Source organism: Schistocerca nitens, chromosome 8 (genome assembly GCF_023898315.1).
Source record: "Schistocerca nitens isolate TAMUIC-IGC-003100 chromosome 8, iqSchNite1.1, whole genome shotgun sequence".
Lineage (NCBI taxonomy): Eukaryota > Metazoa > Arthropoda > Insecta > Orthoptera > Acrididae > Schistocerca > Schistocerca nitens.
The window spans coordinates 85,995,932-86,016,889 of NC_064621.1; the positions used below are offsets into that span (position 1 = coordinate 85,995,932).

General features: G+C 44.2%; 1 protein-coding gene across 1 annotated transcript in view; it reads left to right on the forward strand.

The window, feature by feature from the left end:
- Nucleotides 1-20,524, forward strand: part of LOC126199404 (uncharacterized) — a 37,463-nt gene extending 16,939 nt beyond the window's left edge. Inside the window, exons 3-4 of the mRNA XM_049936322.1 lie at nucleotides 15,864-15,968; nucleotides 20,392-20,524. Of these exons, the coding sequence (XP_049792279.1) occupies nucleotides 15,864-15,968; nucleotides 20,392-20,524 (238 nt within the window). The remainder of the gene's footprint in view (nucleotides 1-15,863; nucleotides 15,969-20,391) is intronic.
- The last annotated feature ends 434 nt before the right edge of the window (nucleotides 20,525-20,958 follow it).

Consider the following 20,958-nt stretch of genomic DNA (forward strand, 5'->3'; position numbering starts at 1 on the left):
ATAAGGCGATCATAGCGTCCAGAAAACAGGGGCGCCACGTCATGTCCGAAGAAAGTGGACCGCTGCCGACGGTTCGTGGAGCCAGACGGAGCGTAGATATTGATGACGCGCGTGTCGAAGATGGTAACAGCCATGCCTCTTCCACAGGGAAGGATTGTCGTGTCCTTGTGTGGGATTCCTTCGCGTATGTAGAAAGCCACTCCACGCCCTGATTGATCACATGTGGAAGTGTATGAGTCGTAGCCGTAGACTGGTGGTAGGGTGGCAACGCGTACTTCCTGAAGAAGGGCGACGTCGACGTCAGAGGCCCGAAGCATGTCACATAGGAGTTGCAGCTTGGGTGCAGTGCCGATCATGTTGATGTTCAGTGTGGCAAACCGGTACGTTTGTTTCAGTGGTGGTGGACGCGCATCTACCATCACTAAGGGAAGTAAGAGGAGGGCACCGACAGGAAGTCCCGTCCCATCAGCTGCAATGCCTCGCTTTTGATGTTAACAGGCAACCTTGTTCGGCGGAGGCAACTCATCCGGAGGAGGGGGCGTATCTTCCTCAACGTCGTCGGCCCATGTTCCTGTGCCGTGGGTCTGTCCAATGTCCATGGGAATGGCGTCGTGGTGAGAGAGATCTGGAGTTGTCGGCGGGGAGACAGGCGTCTCAACCTGCACACCGATCGTTACATTTTGCGTGGCGACCTCCATGGTGGTCCCGACCTGCGAAATGTCTTGTTCATCTTGAAAGTTGTCCGCCGACCTCTGAGTGGAAATGTCGGTTGGCTGGGTGTCGTCGTCGTCGTCGCGGGTGGCGACGCTTTGAGAGCCCGTGGGTGAACGGCGACGGCGTTTGCGCCTACGTGACGAGCGTTGTTTGCGCACGTGTTCCTCAGTGTCGGACGACGGCAAGGAGGAGCGTCGACCTGGTTCGAAGGCGTCGGTGGGTACAATGAAATTGTCAAACAGGTGTTGTGAAGAAGTACTGTTCTCCTCAGCTTCCGGTGCGGGAGCCTGTTCGGCGGCAAGGTTGTCAGGTGGGACGTCCGCACCGTCCATAGGTGACTGGGACGGTGGGACGTGCCGATCGGAAGGACCGGGCGACGGACTGGACGAAACTGTAGACGTGGCAAGAGCCGCTGCGTAAGTGACCGGTAGGGCGGTCATCGTGGGTGTGACGGACGCTTCCGACAACGGGAGCTGCGCGACACGTCGTTGAATGCTTTCAGACCGTAGGTGACCTTCTTTCCCGCAACCGGAACAGGTCCGAGGTTGGCCGTCGTACATTATAATGGCACGGCAGCCTCCGATACGTAGATAGGAGAGTCAACGTTTATATAGGCAGCAAAATAACGCATGACGGACGAAGCTAGGATGAAATAAAAGGCAGATTAGTGTCGTTAAAGAGGGCATTCTTGGCCAAGAAAAGTGTTGTAGCATCAAACATCCACCTTAATCCGAGGAAGAAATTTCTGAGAGCATAAGTTTGGAACTCAGCACTGTATACTAGTGAATCATTCGCTTGGGCAGACCGGTAAATATGAGAATCTAAGCGTTTGAGGTGTGATGCTGCCGAAGCTTCAAATGGTTCAAATGGCTCTGAGCACTATGGGACTTAACTTCTGAGGTCATCAGTCCCATAGAACTTAGAACTACTGAAACCTAAGGAATGCCCGATGCAGGATTCGAACCTGCGACCGTAGCGGTCGCGCGGTTCCAGACTGTAGCGCCTAGAACCGCTCGGCCACTCTGGCCGGCTGCTGCCGAAGGGTGTTGAATATTAGGTGTAGCAATAAGACAAGGAATGAGGAGCCTATTCGCAGAATGGGCGAAGAAAGGAACATTTGGAAAACACTGAGTAGAAGAATCGACAGGATGATAGGAAATGTGTTAAGACTTCAGATGATAACTTCCATTGTACTAGAGAGAGCTGCTGAGGTTAAAAAAACTGTAGAAGAAGACTGAGATTGGAATACATCCAAGAAATACTTCAGCACGAAGGGTCCAAAAGCTACCCCGAGATGAAGGGATTGGCACAACAGAGAAAATAGTGGCGGGTCGCATTGAATCCGTCAGAAGACTGATGACATAAAAAAATGCTTCGTCGGTAGAGTTTCATATCAGAGGCTTTGCTGAATTTACTGTCGACGTTTGAAATGCGAAGTCTAATAAGTGTTTTGCGTCGAAAGGAAACGATCCCAGCTGCAATTAATCGACGACTGGACGTAGATTACAGAGCGAGTGTAATATTAAGAAAACAGGTATGGTTTTGGTGTTACAAATTTGATGAAGGCTCAACAGATATGTGAGACGTTCAACAGTGAGCGCAGTCAAACGCATCCACCACAGACGACAGCGTGAGTAGTGTCTAAGTATTCATTCAAGGCGATCGTTGCATTTATTTGAGGCAGATTCGTCACGAACTCGTCATCTCCACTGGCAGTGTAATGGATATCGCGCATAACACGTTGTACTACCACAGGACGTGTCCTCCTAAGGCACGTTGATAAATCGGAATGAAGCAAAGGGAATGTGGCTGCCCCTCCAGCACTTAACGAGTTATCAGGTGAATGGTGTTCCATTTCAAGACCGCATCGTCTCAAAAAAAAAAATAGCGGTAATCGCGAAGAAAGTTGTGGACACCAATTTTTGCGGCACCAGGGTGTGTTGCTGGTTGAGCCTCCGTGCATGCTGCCTCTTATTGTACCACACTGGAACGATTGCAGAAGGCGATTCAGAGGAAGCGACAAGGACTGTTTTAGACAGGTGTCGTTTTGCTGCACGACTACACGCGGCCGCATACGACTACGGTTACGTGCGTTTTGGTCCGGTATATCTACATCTACACGGTTACTCTGCAATTCACACTTAAGTGCCTGGCAGAGGGTTCGTCGAACCATTTTCATACTACTTCTCTACCATTCCACTCTCGAATGGCGCGTGTGAAAAAAGAACACCTAAATCTTTCCGTTCGAGCTCTGATGTCTCTAATTTTATTATGATGATCGTTTCTCCCTACGTAGGTGGGTGTCAACAAAATATTTTCGCATTCGGAAGAGAAAGTTGGTGATTGAAATTTCGTAAATAGATCTCGCCGCAATGAAAACCGCCATTGTTTCAGTGACTGCCACCCCAACTCGCGTATCATACCAGTGACACTCTCATCCCTATTGCGCGAAAACACGAAACGGGCTGCCCTTCTTTACACTTTTTCGATGTCCTCCGTCAATCCTACTTGATAAGGATCCCACACTGCGCAGCAATATACCAGCAGAGGACGGACAAGTGTAATGTAGGCTGTCTCTTTAGTGGGTTTGTCGCATCTTCTAAGTGTTCTGCCAACAAAGCGCAGTCTTTGTTTCGCCTTCCCCACAATAGTCTTTCCAGTTTAAGTTGCTCGTAATTGTAATTCCTAGGTATCTAGTCGAATTGACAGCCCTTAGATTTGTGCAATTTATCGTATATCAAAATTTATCGGATTTCTTTTAGTACCCATGTGGATGACCTCGCACTTTTCTTTGTTTAGTGCAAATTGCCACTTTTCGCACCATAGACAAATTCTCTCTAGATCATTTTGTAATTGGAACTGATCGTCTGATGATTTTACTAGACGGTAAATTACAGGGTCATCTGCAAACAATCTAAGGGGGTTGCGCAGATTATCACCTAGAACATTTATGTAAATCAGGAACAGCAGAGGGCCTATGACACTCCCTAGCGGAACGCTAGATATCACTTCTTTTCCACTCGATGATTTACCGTCCATCACTACGAGCTGTGACCTCTCTGAGAGGAAACCACGAATCCGATTACACAACTGCGACGATACTCCATATGCATGCAATTTGATTAACAGTCCCTTGGGAGGAATGGTATCAAAAGCCATCTGGAAATCTAGGAATGTGGAATCGATCTCAGATCCCTTGTCAACAGCAGTCATTAGTTCATGGGAATCTGGAACACCCTCCATAGGAAGTCTGAATTCCGCACCAAGTGATTTTCATCTGTTCGGACCGTTACAGACGCATCTGACCGTCTGCCACTCCAGAAGTGATTCAAACGTCCAGAAGACACTTCTTAAGCTGCTTCTAGACCTGGTCCCTGGTTTGATGCCGGTATCGACAGATTGGTTTAACTATGTAACAAATCATACGACAACCATCTACACTACGTGGAAAACAAATGTGTACCAGCGCTTTAGTAAATTTAGTATCTGCTTGTTTCCTGAATGAGATATTTCTCGCAGAAGACTTGTTACCTTGCATTTTGAGCTTTTTTTGAGAATTTTGTTTCGCATTTTGAGCTTTTTTTGAGAATTTTGTTTCGTGGTTAATTTTTGCAACAGCGACGAACATCTTATCAAGAATCAAGCCGCACTGCTTGTTTAAATGATACTTTCAGTCTGCGTAGGGTGAACAACAGCCCTCCAAGGACTGCAGAGTGTAGTTAACACTCGTCACTACACCTTTAAGCTACAGATGTGGTCATTCTCTTCCGTAAGAAAGTTTGTCTTGCTAGCCCTCTCTCTGATGGGAACGCACAAAACCCCCACAATTTGAATATTTGGGAAAACCTTTTAATAAGAGGTGTTTCGAAAAGAATTACTTCATTTTAATGTTTTATCTGTTTCGTATTTAAAGGTTGCACTCGGCGTACTATAAAAATCTTGACGTTTAGTTTGCAGAAGCAAGTGTAGTATGGTTATAAACTGACATCACAAAAATCAAGCAGTGGTTCCTTTGAATAGTACCATGAGGTCAGACGAATGGAGAGTGTGGAGCGATGGTGGCTGAGATAGTATTTTTCTGGTTTATATTTCTCTTCTTATGTATTCCTTCTCCGAAGAGTGGAAGAATATTGACTGGTGAGGACTGCAGCTACTTTTGTATGTTCCATTGACCATCTGTCCACAGTATCCGAATAACACTCTGTCTATTCCAGCGATGCCGCCACACACTTCACCTGACCAGTCTAGAAACTGCTCTTCCTGTATCGAATTTACAATGCGGGCTGTTTTCTTACACTCGGTGCAAACGACCAGGACATTTGTTGACAGTGAACTGAAATTCAGCTGGACGTAATAGCGAGTGGCAGATTCTTAGTATGTGTTCGGGAATGGCCAATGATAATTATGTATGTGAATGTTCGCTGTTGTATCACATTTAAATAGAGGCGTCCAATGTACTGTAACTTATCACTGTATTCTTATCTGACGGCTACTGGAGATGTCGCCTCTTCTTTCGATAAAATTTACACCAAGCACAAACAATTTCATTGCAAATGAAATAATTCACTAATCTCTAAGGGACAGAACTTGATTTTAAATAACCAATTGCTTCTGTATCTGTCTCCTTTGCGGGAAGGCGGCTGACTCCTTTAATTTATATAAACGCACTGTGAGTGAAACAAGGGTAATTTGCGTTCCCGTGTATCTCGTGCATTGTGTATGAGGTAAGATAGTTCAGCTAACACTCTATTTGTTTGCAAAGATTACTAAGTGTTGCCTAGTACATTATAAAATTTTGCTTTTTAGGTCAATGTGGGTGCTACCTTATTGTAGCTGTTTTACCGAAAAGTGATAATATTTGTGGCGCTACTGACGCACATGCGATTTCGCGAAGTCACAAAGGCTAGCAGGCCACGGGCTGCAGCTGACTTACTCCCCTGTGTTTCATATAACGTCGTATATCAATTCCGCAGTGCTATAGCGTAGTACGAAATCCACCAAGAAATTCAATCAAATACCAATGAATCACTATTCTCCTCATGTGAAGATTAATCTCTGCAAGCGTTCAGATCCTTACAGAGTTAAATTAAGGAAATATTTTTGTAAATTGGATTGTTCGACCATTGATAATATGACTCTACAAACAGGTGAAATCTTTCCTCGTTTATTTAAAAATGATAAACTCAAAATGCCCTTTTAATTTTTGCTGCATATAATTTGCACACGTTCTCACTAAGGTTGCTTTCAACTAAAAATTTCACCCATGGTTCACCGCAGAAGAAAGCTCTGCCGCCTAAGTTTATCCCATACCAAAAACGGCCCATATCTATTTCCAGTTGGTCTCAGTCCAACATACAACTCGCAAATTGCGTGCTGAAACCGGCCGGTGTGGCCGAGCGGTTCTAGGCGCTTCAGTCTGGAACCGCGCGACCGCTACGGTCGCAGGTTCGAATCCTGCCTCGGGCATGGATGTGTGTTAGGTTTAAGTAGTTCTAAGTTCTAGGGGACTGATGACCTCAGGTGTTAAGTCCCATGGTGCTCAGAGCCATTTGGACCATTTGAATTGCACGCTGATGCACTGTAATGCCGCTCAACATTCGTTTGGGACGAGAGGCTCTCAGATTGGCTATCGAGATTTAGATTTTCCTCGATAATCTTAAACCGACTAAGGTGAGTTCCCGAAAGGTTCATTTCCCGAGCTTTTGCTTCGCCTCTAATGACTTCAACGTGGACAGTCTTGTGTACGACTTCGTATATAGCGGTAAGAAGAGGTGGGCTTCAGAGTGGTGCGGGAGCTGTTGGCTTTGGAAAGCTGGACAGGAGCAGAAATGATTAGCGAACAAGTTAGCACAGTAAACAAAAGGTTTACTTAACTTGTATCTTTCTAAGTGTACTAAGACTTATTAACCCTACAACACTAACGTTCGTAATTATTACGACTGCCAATTCTTCATTGTTGCTTTAAAAGCGCGGGAAGTTCACAAGCGCTTCTATCTCGTCAGTACCTTCCTAGCTTTAGAGATTGATTGATGTGCATATGATTGCCAAGAAGAAACTCCACGCACTGCTTAGAAGACAGTGGCAGCTTTTCTGAAAGTCGTCATTTTTACAATAGTTTGTAACTTCGTTACATCTTATGAGGTCAGTAATGCTCACAATATGATTAATTTCATCCATGATCTAAGCTATGTTTACTGAGATAATAATACGAACATTTATAAACTCAGGCTATTACTATCTCGAATTTAATGTCAGATTTAATACAGGCAAATGACCCAAACCTGGGAGATGAAATAAGGAAATTACTTCATGAGCTGGAGCAAGAAGAGGATGACAGCAACATTTATGATTTGACAAGTGAAGATGATAACGTTGAAGATGATGATATTAACCCTACAGATGGCGAGAGGCCGGCCGCGGTGGTCTAGCGGTTCTGGCGCTGCAGTCCGGAACCGCAGGACTGCTACGGTCGCAGGTTCGAATCCTGCCTCGGGCATGGGTGTGTGTGATGTCCTTAGGTTAGTTAGGTTTAAGTAGTTCTAAGTTCTAGGGGACTTATGACCTAAGATGTTGAGTCCCATAGTGCTCAGAGCCATTTTTGATGGCGAGAGTGAAGAACGCCAAATTGCAATCGTTGGTGGAGACCCTCCAAATTCTGGCGAAAAGGGAGAGATTCTCTGTTGCGATCAAGAAAGCGAACCAGGAAAGTTTCTTCATCTTCCTCATCATCACTGTGACCCGTCATTTCAAATACAGGTAAAAGTGTTTCTTCACATTTCGATTGTAAGGACAGCATCATTCGGCCAAGAAAGATCTCTCTGCAGGGTAAAGATGGACGTTGCTGGTCATCTGTAGCTCCTAAAAAAGACAGAACTTACACCTGAAAGAAATATTATTCATAATATTCAATCCCATATCAATGGCGCTAGAAATGGCGCTACGCTGTTAGAAATATTTTCTTTATTTCTCATGTTATCATTAATATTAAATCAGGTAATGAGGAAAAGATCAAAACACCAAAATCCAAAGAGCACTCAGAGTACAACTTCCTCTTAAGAATGAAAAGCTTTAATTGGCACACTGATCTTGACAGCAGCTTTGAAGAATAACCATTTATCAACTCGTGAATTACTTGACAATAATTTACACAATCCTAGATATAAAGCAGCCGTGAGTTCCGAGCGATTTGAGTTTTAAATTTCTTGTCTGAGGTTTGATGATAAGTTGACTCGTGAGGAACGAAAGCAGTCCGGTCCATTTGCAGCTGTCAGAGAATTATGGGATGAACTTGTTATCAACTGCCGTGATTATTACAGACCAGGCTCATTCATTACAGTGGGCGAACAACTCCTTGCTTTTCGTGGTAGATGTGCATTTCGTGTGTTCATAGCCAACAAGTCCGCTAAATATGAGATTAAAATTGTCAGGGCGTGTGAAGCAGGAACAAAATATATGGTTGATGCTTCCCCATATCTCGGCAGAGGCACACATACTAACGCCCCGCCATTTGGAGAATACTACGCAAAGGAGATCTATTAAAGAGAGAGAGAGAGAGAGAGAGAGGGGCAGGGAGAGAGAGAGAAAGAGAGAGAGAAAGGATCCAACCGAAATGTTACACTTCAAGTGGTTCACATCTAATAAGTTAGCCGACGATCTGCTAAATGAGAAACTCACTCTCGTTGGTACTTTGAGACACAATAAGCGAGAAATACCTCCAGAACTACTTAAAGCCAAGAAGAGAGAGATAGGAACATCCATGTTCATCTGTGACTCTTGTCACATATAAACCTAAGCCAAATAAAATAGTCCTTCTGTTACCAACGATGCACAACCAAGCTGAAATAGATGAAGTAACTAAGAAACCTAAGGTGATTCATTGCTACAACGACACAAAAGATCGTTGATTCGTTAGAACAGATGTCTCACAACATTTCTTGCAGCCGGAAGACTAAACGCTGGCCTTTGTCTGTCTTTTACGGAATTTTGAACATCGTGTGTGTTAACATGTGGATAATTCATGTCCTAAGGAGGAAACACTCCCTAATGCGACACAGTGAAGAGCTACTCTCACCATGGTGCAAAGCAAGCTACGCATACCAAGAATATCAGATGACCTGCGCCTCGTTATACAGTCTGTCCTTGGAATCGAACACCATCATGAGAACATTGGCGGAAATGCTGGAACATCACCTGCTCCGAGGAGAACTACCCGCCACATATGTCCGTCGGAATAGAGAAGAATGACAACCTGTTGTGCTCTTTGATGTAAGGCATTTTGTAAAGATAATCGAGCGCAATTATGCACTATTTGTTCGAAATAAATGTTCTCATTGTTATCAAAAACTATTGTTTCTGTGGTTATAGACTGTTACCTGTTTTGTTCATTAGAGATAATTAATAACATGTGTTACCAAATTTTGCTTATTTTTTCTTTGTTGTTGTTGTTGTGGTCTTCAGTCCAGAGACTGGTTTGATGAAATTCTCCATGCTACTCTATCCCGTGCAAGCTTCTTCATCCCCCAGTATCTCCTGCAACCTACATCCTTCTGAATCTCCTTGAAGTATTCATCTCTTGGTCTCCCTCTACGATTTTTACTCTCCACGCTGCCCTCCAATACTAAATTGGTGATCCCTTGATGCCTCAGAACATGTCCTACTAACCGATCCCTTCTTCTAGTCAAGTTGTGTCACAAATTTCTGTTCTCCTCAATTCTATTCAATACCTCCTTATTAGTTATGTGGCCTACCCATATAATCTTCAGCATTCTTCTGTAGCACCACATTTCGAAAGCTTCTATTCTCTTCTTGCCTAAATTATTTATCGTCCATGTTTCACTTCCATACATGACTGCACTCCATACAAATACGTTTAGGAAAGACTTCCTCACACTTAAATCTATAATCGATGTTAACAGATTACTCTTCTTCATAAACGCTTTCCTTATCATAGCCAGTATACCTTTTATACCCCATCTTCTTCGACCATCATCAGTTATTTTGCTCCGCAAATAGCAAAACTCATTTACTACTTTAAGTGATTCATTTCCTAATCTAATTCCCTCAGCATCACCCGATTTAATTCGACTACATTCCATTATCCTCGTTTTCCTTTTGTTGATGTTCATCTTATATTCTCCTTTCAGGACACTGTCCATTCCGTTTAACTGCTCTTCCAAGTCGTTTGATGCCTCTGACAGAATTACATTGTCATCGGTGAGCCTCAAAGTTTTTATTTCTTCTCCATGGATTTTAATTCCTACTCCAAATGTTTCTTTTGTTTCCTTAACTGTTTGCTCCATATACCGATTGAATAACATCGGGGATAAGCTACAACTCTCACTCCCTACCCAACCACTGCTTCCCTTTCATGCCCCTCGACTCTTGAAACTGCCATCAGGTATCTGTGCGAATTGTAAATAGCCTTTCGCTCCCTATATTTTACCCCTGCCTCCTTCAGAATTTGAAAGAGAGTATTCCAGTCAACACTGTCAAAAGCTTTCTCTATGTCCACAAATGCTAGATACTTTTTCTATGTCTTAAAAATTACGAACGTTTGTAACATTAGATAGTTGAAGAACGTTTGTATTCTAATGTTGAAATATTGCAGTAAGAAACAGAATCCAGCTCATATAGTAGCGACAAAGACGAGACTCTCTGAACTAAAGCACAAACGATGGTGTCAGAGCAATGTCTAGGCGGGGTCCGCATAGTGCCTCGTAGCAGTGCGGCTCTTAGCCTGGCCGGGCTGTGTGTCTGCTGCCGGTCATGCTATATTGCGGCGGCAGAGGGCGCTCATGATATGAAGCCACTGCAGGTGTGCTCAGCAAGCGCGCACCATTGGTGTCCGCCAGATCTCACGCGACCACTATTGGCGTCTGACGGAAATTTGCAATTCTGTTACCAACTTTACGACGCCTGTGGGGTGGTAGCGATATGTGGTACCACATACAAGATGTTGAACCATATTCTTCTTTCCTTCCCAAGCTTTCCTCGCTTAGCAACTATGGCAGCTCTATTTTCATTTGAGCCTGTTACACTGAGCCTATTTAAGAATTCTTCAAAGATAAATGTTTTTAATAATGAAACACATGTGGGTCACTCAATATGCACATTAGTTTGATTAACGGTTTCTATCTAAACATGTGCTGCAAACTGCAGTTTATCCAAGAATATGAAGATGGAACGATGAGCCGGCCGAAGTGGCCGTGCGGTTAAAGGCGCTGCAGTCTGGAACCGCAAGACCGCTACGGTCGCAGGTTCGAATCCTGCCTCGGGCATGGATGTTTGTGCTGTCCTTAGGTTAGTTAGGTTTAACTAGTTCTAAGTTCTAGGGGACTAATGACCTCAGCAGTTGAGTCCCATAGTGCTCAGAGCCATTTGAACCATTTGGAACGATGAACTCATATAAACATTTTTGCTATTGTGTTATGTATTCTGTTTGCCCATGCAGGGCAGAGAATAATTGTATCCTCTCGATTTTTTTTTTGCCTTTCACAGTGCCCTTCACTTATTACATGACAATTGACTACTTATGGTGAGAACTTCATTAATTTACATTAATCTGATATTTCTAACAATTTTCGTTTATGCAGGAACTTCTTACAAAATTTAATGCATAAAGGGAAAAAAGAGATGACATGTTTACATCGCTCCTCCGATAGGCATAAAATAATAAAAATAAAGGAAACCTGCGCAAAACATTGGATATGGATGTCCAATTATGTAGTGAGACTTTTCGCGTTTTTCATCATGTCGTCGCTTCACCAGCACAACTTCACTTCAGACGTCTTTGTAATAGAGCACTGATATGAGACGATCACGACCGGAAAAGCCTTGTCAGTACTCTCTACAACACTCAGCAAAACACAGTAGCTCATTTGATATGATATTGAAGTGAATGAGTTGTGTGACGTATACCACATAGCATGGTGAGGTTTTCTCTTCTTCCGAGTATTCCCCAAGGCTATATTGCCAACTTATTTGTGCGTCAAGGAATGTCATTCCTAAGGGCACAGTGGCATCTGTATCTGAAGAAAACAACGCTATGTTCGTAATATGACTGGTAGATGTATATATACAACTCTGGTCGTTGTCGAGGAAGTTTCTGCAGCTAAGAAGGGGAACTAGATCGGCATTCACCAACATGGGTTTGAGAAACGCCGAACAGCGACACTGTCGCACTTGGGGTAGCCAATGAACGTGATTAGAGGCTGTCATGCGTTACGCTATACGTTTGGATCCTTAAAGCCCCTTTTATGAAAGTAAAGGGAGAAACGTGGCATCTTTACACCGTTCCAGGTGTAAAACACTTTGCTCCTCACAGCCTTACATGACATTTATACTCCCGAGTACACTGATTACACCAATTCCTATCCTTCTGCACTACAAGAGTCAACAGTCCATTCAGCTCCATCTCAACAATTTCATTTCACTGTACAACGTGTTTTCCTTAAGTTAAATCCTTCGAAAAGACAAACAACATTTATACAGCGAACCACCCACATCTTACGCCTCCATGACTTCTACTTCATCTTTTACGACCACGCTACCTATACTAATAACACGCAAAAATAATATATTTTCAGCTGCGAGCAATGGCTTTTTACAAAGTGCCAGGTTCAAAATATTCATTTCAAGCCATTTTCTTCACAATGACCGCTCTAAAACTGGTTGAGATAGACCTGCATTAAGGCACAGCAGCAATTCCTGTCGAGTTCTAAACCGACTGTTATTCAGAACTTGTCTCAGGTCTCTGTCCGTAAGGATCTGCTCTTATCGTCTGTGAAATTTCCGCGAGCGGTAAACTATTCCGTGTGGACGTGTTCTACTGCAACGCACTCTTTGAAATTCTGAAGATACGCTATGTGATCCGAAGTATCCGGACACCCTAAAAAACATACATTTTTCATATTAGGTGCATTGTCCTGCTACCTGCTGCCAGATACTCCATATCAGCGACATCGTGAGAGAGCAGAATTGGCCGCTCCTCGGAATTCACGGACTCCGAAGGTGGTCAGATGATTGGGTGTCTCTTATGTCACGCGTCTGTACGCGAGGTTTCCACACTCCTAAACATCTCTGTTTCCGATGTGACAGTGAAGTGGAAACGTGAAGGGACACGTACAGCACAAAAGCGTACAGGCCGACCTCGTCTGTTGACTGACAGAGACCGCCGACAATAGAAAAAAAAAAAAGGTTCAAATGGCTCTGAGCACTATGGGACTTAACATCTTAGGTCAGCAGTCCCCTAGAACTTAGAACTACTTAAACCTAACTAACCTAAGGACATCACACACATCCATGTCCGAGGCAGGATTCGAACCTGCGACCGTAGCAGTCCCACGGTTCCGGACTGCAGCGCCTAGAACCGCAAGACCACCGCGGCCGGCGACAGTTGAAAAGGTTCGTAATGTGTAATAGACACACATCTATCCAAACCACCATACAGGACTTCCCAATTGCATCAGGATCGACTGCAAGTACTATGAAAATTAGGCGGGAGGTCATAAAACATGGATTTCATGGTCGAGCGGGTGCTAATAAGCCACACATCACGCCGGTAAATGCCAAACGACGCCTCGCTTGGTGTAAGGAGCGTAAACACTGGACGACTGAACAGTGGAAAAACGTTGTGTGGGGTGACGAATCACGGTACACAATGTGGCGATCCTATGGCAGGGTGTGGGTATGGCGAATGCCCGGTGGACGTCTTCTGCCAACGTAAGTAGCGCCACCAGTAAAATTAGGAGGCGTTGGTGTTATGGTGCGATCGTGTATTTCATGGAGACGGCTTGCACCCCTTGTTTTACGTGGCACTGTCACAGCACATGCCTGCATTGATGTTTTAAGCACCTTCTTGCTACCCACTGCTGAAGAGCAATTCGAGGATGGCGACTACATCTTTCAACACGATCGAGCACCAATTCGTAATGCACGGCCTTTGGAGGAGTGGTTACACGACAATAACATCCCTGTAATGGACTGCCCTGCACAGAGTCCTATAGAACACCTTTGGGATGTTTTGGAACGCCGACTTCTTGCCAGGCGTCACCGACCGACATCGATACCTCTTCTCAGTGCAGCACTTCGTGAAGAAGGGGCTGCCATTCCCCAAGAAACCTTCCAGCGTCTGACTGAACGCATGCTGGGGAGAGTGGAGGCTGACGTCAAGGCTAAGGGTGGGCCAACACCATATTGAAATCCAGTTTACCTATGGAGGGCGACACGAACTTGTAACTAATTTTCATGCAGGTGTCCGAACGCTTTTGAACACATAGTTTAGTAGCGATGAATTACAGAGAGCGAGAGATTATTCACAATTTGTATAAAAACGATACTGCAGTTGTAAGAGTCGAGCGGCATGAAAGGGAAGTAGAGGTTGAGAAGGAAGTGACCGAGGATTGTAGGCCGTGCCCAATGTTTTTCAACTGTACACTGAGAAGCAGTGAAGAAGAACAAGGAAAAATTTTGAAAGGGAATCAAAGTTCAGGAATAATAAATAAGAAACTTTCAAGGTTGTAGGTGAGATCGTAATCCTTTCAGATAAGGCACAGGATTTTAAAGATCATTTGAATGGAGTTAGCTTAGGAAGTGGGAGACCAAAAGTGATATATGAGTTTTGCTATTTGGTAGCAAAGTAACTAATGATGGACGAAGTAGAGAGGAGATAAATGCGGACTGAGAATAGAAAGAATAAGATTTCTGAAAATAAAACGGAATTTGTTAACGTTAAAGGTATTTGCCTAGTGTGGCCTGGTAAGAAATCGAAACGTGAATTACAAGCAGAGTAGACAAGAAGAAAATACAAAGCTCTGAAACTTGGTGATATACAAGAATGCTGAAGATTAGGTGGGTAGTGAGAGTAACCAATGATGTCATACTGAATCGAAATAGGGAACAAAGAAATTCAGGACACTACTTGACCAAACGAATGATTGGTTGATACGACATCGTGAGGCATCAGAAAAGTGGGGTTAGAGGGAACTGTGTGTGTGTGTGTGTGTGTGTGTGTGTGATTGTGTGTAGTGGTGCGGGGTGACTGTAGAGGATGACCTAGGCTCAAAAAATGGCTCTAAGCACTATGGGACTTAACATCTGAGGTCATCAGTCCCCTAGACTTAGAACTACGTAAACCTAACTAACCATGCCCGAGGCAGGATTCGAACCTGCGACCGTAGCAGCAGCGCGGTTCCGGACTGAAGCGCCTAGAACCGCTGGGCCACAGAGGCCGGCCGATGACCTAGGCATCAGTACAATAAGCAGTTTGAAGTGGATGTAGGTTTCAGTAGTTACTCAGAGATAAAGTGTCTAGCACAGTATAAACTAGTATGGAGAGATGCACCAAGCCAATCTCCCAACTGGAGACCACGACAGCAACAGCAGCATGTTGGACAGTCCCCGTTGACACACCAACAAATCGGGCAGCTTAATTCGCGGTGTGGTTACGGGCACGTCGAAACACGTTAGTTCACTCCTGCCTTTCTGTCACGTCTCTATATCGACCCGTCGACTGCGTCGATTCCATACAACCGACTGGCGCTTCACTGCCATGATTAACGTCATCGCTGACCGCTGTTGCCTAGCGGTTCTAGGCACTTCATTCTGGAACCGCGCTGCTGCTACGGTCGCAGGTTCGAATCCTGCCTCGGGCATGGATGTGTGTGATGTCCTTAGGTTAGTTAGGTTTAAGTAGTTCTATGTCTAGGGGACTGATGACTTCAGATGTTAAGTCCCATAGTGCTTAGAGCCATTTGAACCATTTGATTAACGTCATATGACAGTCTGGAACCAATTTTACAGCAGTTACAGTTGCGCTCTTGAGACCAAAGACTGGACTGATGCATTTCTCTATATAAAACAACTGCATCGCCCTGAACCGACGAGTGCGTTTTTTAAAACATATGACTGTCCTGTGATCGTCTTTACTTTTGCACTTGTTTGAGGTAGCACTGATTGCTTCACCTGCAGCATTTGAGGCGTCTGAGGAAGGAGGCAGAAGAAACATCTCAGACGCTTGTACAAACTATAGCATAGAATAAGTAGACAGATATATAGGGTTAGAAGCTAGTGCTTCAGCTGGATCAATATTTTCTCTGTCAGTACTGCTCAGGAAAACACTAATTTCAGAGATGATACTTGTGTTCCCACAGACACGGTCTGGACGGCCGCGCATGCGTGCTGAGAGCCATCTGTGAAGCGGCCAGCCTCGTGAAGCCACGGGGTCTCGTGCAGAAGCTGCTGCACCGGATATTCAGGTGAGCGTCGCTGTCGCTGTCGACCAACCGAAACACCTACTAAAGGAAGGAAGCGATATAAATAAAATATCCACGTCTCATTTCTGTAAGGCCATGACAGTGTCCTATTTCCAGTAACCATAATTAAGCTGTCGTCTGTTAGAATATCATGACCTCCTGACACGGAGTCCAACGGGTGTGTTCATGTGTTTCTGAAGTAATGCCCGACAGAATGCCCCTGTTGAAGCCCACTGCTACAAAAGGAGGAGAGTAATGGTCGTTTTTTCAGCACCATGAACCAAAGCTGACCACTCGGTGACGGATGGTAGTAATAACTGCGTAGGGAGAAACGGTTAATGTATTCTTCTGTGATACAAGAAGAACCAGAACATTCGGTAAGCACGTTGAAGGTTCTTGACTTGTTGGAACTTTTGTTTGTTAAGCTGGACCACCTGCAGATTGTTCCATTATGTGCGTTCCACAAGCGGAAGGTAGTGCCAAAAGACAGAGGCTCATTGAATGGAGTTGTATTTAGTTCTTTGAAGAGTCAGCCTGAGAACCGAAACAACTCAAAACATTTCCATTACAAAAGAAAACAAACCACCTTCATTCACAAATCGCGACTTTTATTTTAATACAGGGTGGCCTTCAGGTGATTGATCAGTCTACAGTTTTCGGATTCTTAGATACTACTGTATCTGTTAACAGCACGTAGATATATTACAAAGTGGTATATTGTGGCTAAAATACTGATAAAACCAGCCGTGCTTACACAGATTTTGAGCATAGTGTGAACAGACATATTTATATAAATACATACATTTTTGTCGCATGTTTGTAAACATGTTTAAAGCAAATGGGAGAATACCCACTTGTAAAGATGTTACATTTCTACATATAAACTGGTGTTACTATTTCTAAGGTGATACAATGATGTTACATTATTATTCACACATAGAGGTCAGTTGTAAAACAATTATTTGCACGGATGCTAGACGGGACTTAATATTATGAAATAACATAGTTGCTTCTTTAAGAAAAAAATAAACTTTTGAAATTTGAGAAAACTGTGGCTGTTAAACTCTGTTTGTTCATTTAACATGTTTTCAGAGAAATTTCCTCTGTGTAACAGCATCTCTAACTGTTCCAGCAGATCTTGTTTTCGATCACCATTTTCTGTGTGGAGTGAACTTAGGGAGTTGTGGATATCATTTAGTAACTGTCTATTAAGGTACATACGGTTAGCTACTGACAATTTATGAAGATGGTTGCGCATTAAAATAACAGTGTTCTCAGTAACATGTACAAAAAGCATGCAGACCAGTTGCACTGTAATTCGTGTGTAGCGCTGTGTTCTCTTACTGAGGTCTTTATGTTTACTGTGCGAGAAAAGTGCCCTCCAAGTTTGTTGTTTGTGGAAAAATGATGTCTTTGTATTGGTATTTCTGGATAAGTTAGTAATTTTTGTGATGGTACATATAATACGGAATGCTTGTAAAAAATTGTTTTGTGTCAGTTGCTTTTCCTGTAGCGCTTATGTTATTTATGTTTGCCTCTACTTTGTTGAATGGTTTTGTTTTTACTGAGTACTTATTATTTATTGCAATTACTTTCATGGTATCTATTTTCTGTGTTAACGCTTTGGGTTCTGAAGGTAATATGTGTGGCCTTCTCGCCATGGACATAAGTGAAACATACTTCAGTCTGTCTTTTCACCCGAGTCTTAGTTCTGTGCACAGCATCACCATTGCCGTATCCACGAGTAGAATTTCCGAGAAGAACGCACGTTGTCAGACTGATTCGTCATCGTCATGCGAATTGTTACGGTGTGTTATTGAGTACAGAACGCGATTACAACTAGTTCACATAGGCGGTAATATGGACAGCTGTCGTAAGGTTACTGACGTGTTTAGGACAGCGGCTTTTCTCTTCGAGGTCTCCGTAGCGTTATCTGTCAGCAAGATAACACAAGATCACATGCTTCCCCTGGTACACTGGTTAACCTGGATACCGAGGCTGTTCGCTGTCGGTCTACTCACCACGTGCTCAACATCTCTCACCCACTGAAAACATGTCGTCATAAGTTGTAGAGAGACTGACATGCTACCACTAGGACGCCACTATACTTAAACTCTAGCCTGCAGCTGAAGCAGCATGGAATGACCTACCCCTGTGTCCCATCCATGCTCAGTTCGACTTGACGCTCAACTGGGGAAGGAGAGTATTTGCTACAAGAGCGGCAGGGCTGTGCGCTAAATATGACATCATATTCCCAAAAATCACCTACAAATTTAATCTACGTACTTCCTACGGTGCTACATAGGCACTTCAAGAAAAAATTCCTTATTTTCCGTCTTTCCTAATGTCGCAATTTTACTGGCTAGTAGAGTATGTCTCCGTTTGAATTACGACTGCTACACTACTGGCTACTAAAATTGGTACACCAAGAAGAAATACAGATGATAAACGGTTATTCATTGGACAAATATATTATACTAGAACTGACATGTGATTACATTGTCACGCAATTTGGGTGCACAGATCCTGAGAAATCAGTACCAAGAACAACCACCTCTGGCCGTAATAACGGCCTTGATAAGCCTGGCCATTGAGTCAAACAGAGCTGGATGGTGTGTACAATTACAGCGGCCCATGCTGCTTCAACACGATACCACAGTTCATCAAGAGTAGTGACCGGCGTATTGTGACGAGCCAGTTGCTCGGCCACCATTGACCAGACGTTTTCAATTGGTGAGAGATCTGGAGAATGTGCTGGCGAGGGCAGCAGTCTAACATTTTCTGTATCCAGAAAGGCCCGTACAGGACTTGCAACATGCAGTCGTGCATTATCCTGTTGAAATATAGGGATTCGCAGGGATCGAATGAAGGGTGGAGCCACGGGTCGTAACACATCTGAAATGTAACGTCCACTGTTCAAAGTGCCGTCAATGCGAACAAGAGGTGACCGAGACGTGTAACCAATGGCACCCCATACCATCACGCCGGGTGACACGCCAGTATGGCGATGACGATTATACTCTTCCAATGTGCGTTCACCGCGATGTCGCCAAACACGGAATCGACCATCATGATGCTGTAAACGCCCGCATCTCGTGGTCGTGCGGTAGCGTTCACGCTTCCCACGCCCGGGTTCCTGGGTTCGATTCCCGGCGGGGTCAGGGATTTTCTCTGCCTCGTGATGGCTGGGTGTTGTGTGCTGTCCTTAGGTTAGTTAGGTTTAAGTAGTTCTAAGTTCTAGGGGACTGATGACCATAGATGTTAAGTCCCATAGTGCTCAGAGCCATTTGAACCATTTTTGATGCTGTAAACAGAACGTGGATTCATCCGAAAAAATGACGTTATGCTATTCGTGCACCCAGGTTCGTCGTTGAGTACACCATCGCTGGCGCTCCTGTCTGTGATACAGAGTCAAGGGTAACCGCAGCCATGGTCTCCGAGCTGACATGCTGCTGCAACTTCATCGAACTGTTCGTGCAGGCTGGTGGTTGTCTTGCAAACGTCCCTATCTGTTGACTCAGGGATCGAGACGTGGCTGCACGATCCGTTACAGCCATGCAGATAAGATGCCTGCCATCTCGACTGCTAGTGATACGAGGCCGTTGGGACCCAGCACGGCGTGCCGTATTACCCTCCTGTACCCACCGATCCCATATTCTGCAAACAGTCATTGGATCTCGACAAACGCGAGCAGCAATGTGGCAATACCATAAACCGCAGCCGCGATAGGCTACAATCCGGTCTTTATCAAAGGCAGAAACGTGATGATACGCATTTCTCCTCCTTACACGAGGCATTACAACAACGTTTCACCAGATAACGCCGGTCAACTGCTGTTTGTGTATGAGAAATCGGTTGGAACCTTTCCTCATATCAGCACGTTGTAGGTGTCGCCACCGGCGCCAACCTTGTGTGAATGCTCTGAAAAGCTAATCATTTTCATATCACAGCATCTTCTTCCTATCGCTTAAATTTCGCGTCTGTAGCACGTCATCTTCGTGGTGTAGCAATTTAATGGCCAGTAGTGTATAAAGTACAGGTGTTTTCTACATCAAAGAGCAGTGGCACGTAAATTCTGCAGGAGGTCATTAATTACGTTCAGTGATAGTGTACCACCTACTCAACTTACAAGAATATCGCAGCGTTATAGGCACTGATCGAGGCATCTTAACAAAACTTTGCCTGAGAGACTGAATTTATATTACAGTATGTTAGCTGCGGTCTGCGATGTGATTCACTCCAATTCATATTTAACTATGATAGTTCCTGGCCGGAATCTATAACATACACGGAGCGTGGGTTGAAAATAAAACGTATTTGAAACTATGTGCCTCACGTTGGCTGCAAGTGAGTGAATCTTTATGTTGATGTAGCACCTAATTCTACAGGATGACGACTGCGATTGCGGCTCTCTCTTACGTTCCAGTGTACCAGCAGACGAGGCCCGGCATCTGCAGCCGTACCACGTGCTCGAGGGGGGCTGTGAGCGCCTGCACGAGTCCTGCCCCCTGTCCCTGCTACACCTGACCGTCATGGTCGATCCCGACGATGACATCTGACGTGGAAACGCTTTCCGTCTGGAGTATGTGTCTATGTATGTTTGTGCATACAATAAAAGGGGTCCCATTGACAACCTCTTTGAAAACTTCTTTATTTCACTTCATGTATTCCTTATACTTTTACAATTTTTGAACATGAACATGGGAATGTAGAGCAGAACATGGCCGATGGCACATGAATGCCACATACTCTGATGTCGAACACGCAAGTCCATTATGATGAAACAACAGAAACACTAGATACAGGGACAAAAGGAGATCTGCTATGCTGTACGATGTATTGATAATTCGAAGCAGCAATATAAGTTCAAAATTTCTGACGTAATATACTTAGTGACTAACTGTCAGTGATTGTATTTGCTGACCACCAAATCATAAGAGTATAAGTAGAAAATGATCTTCAGAGAGTAATATATAGATAAGAATTTATTTAA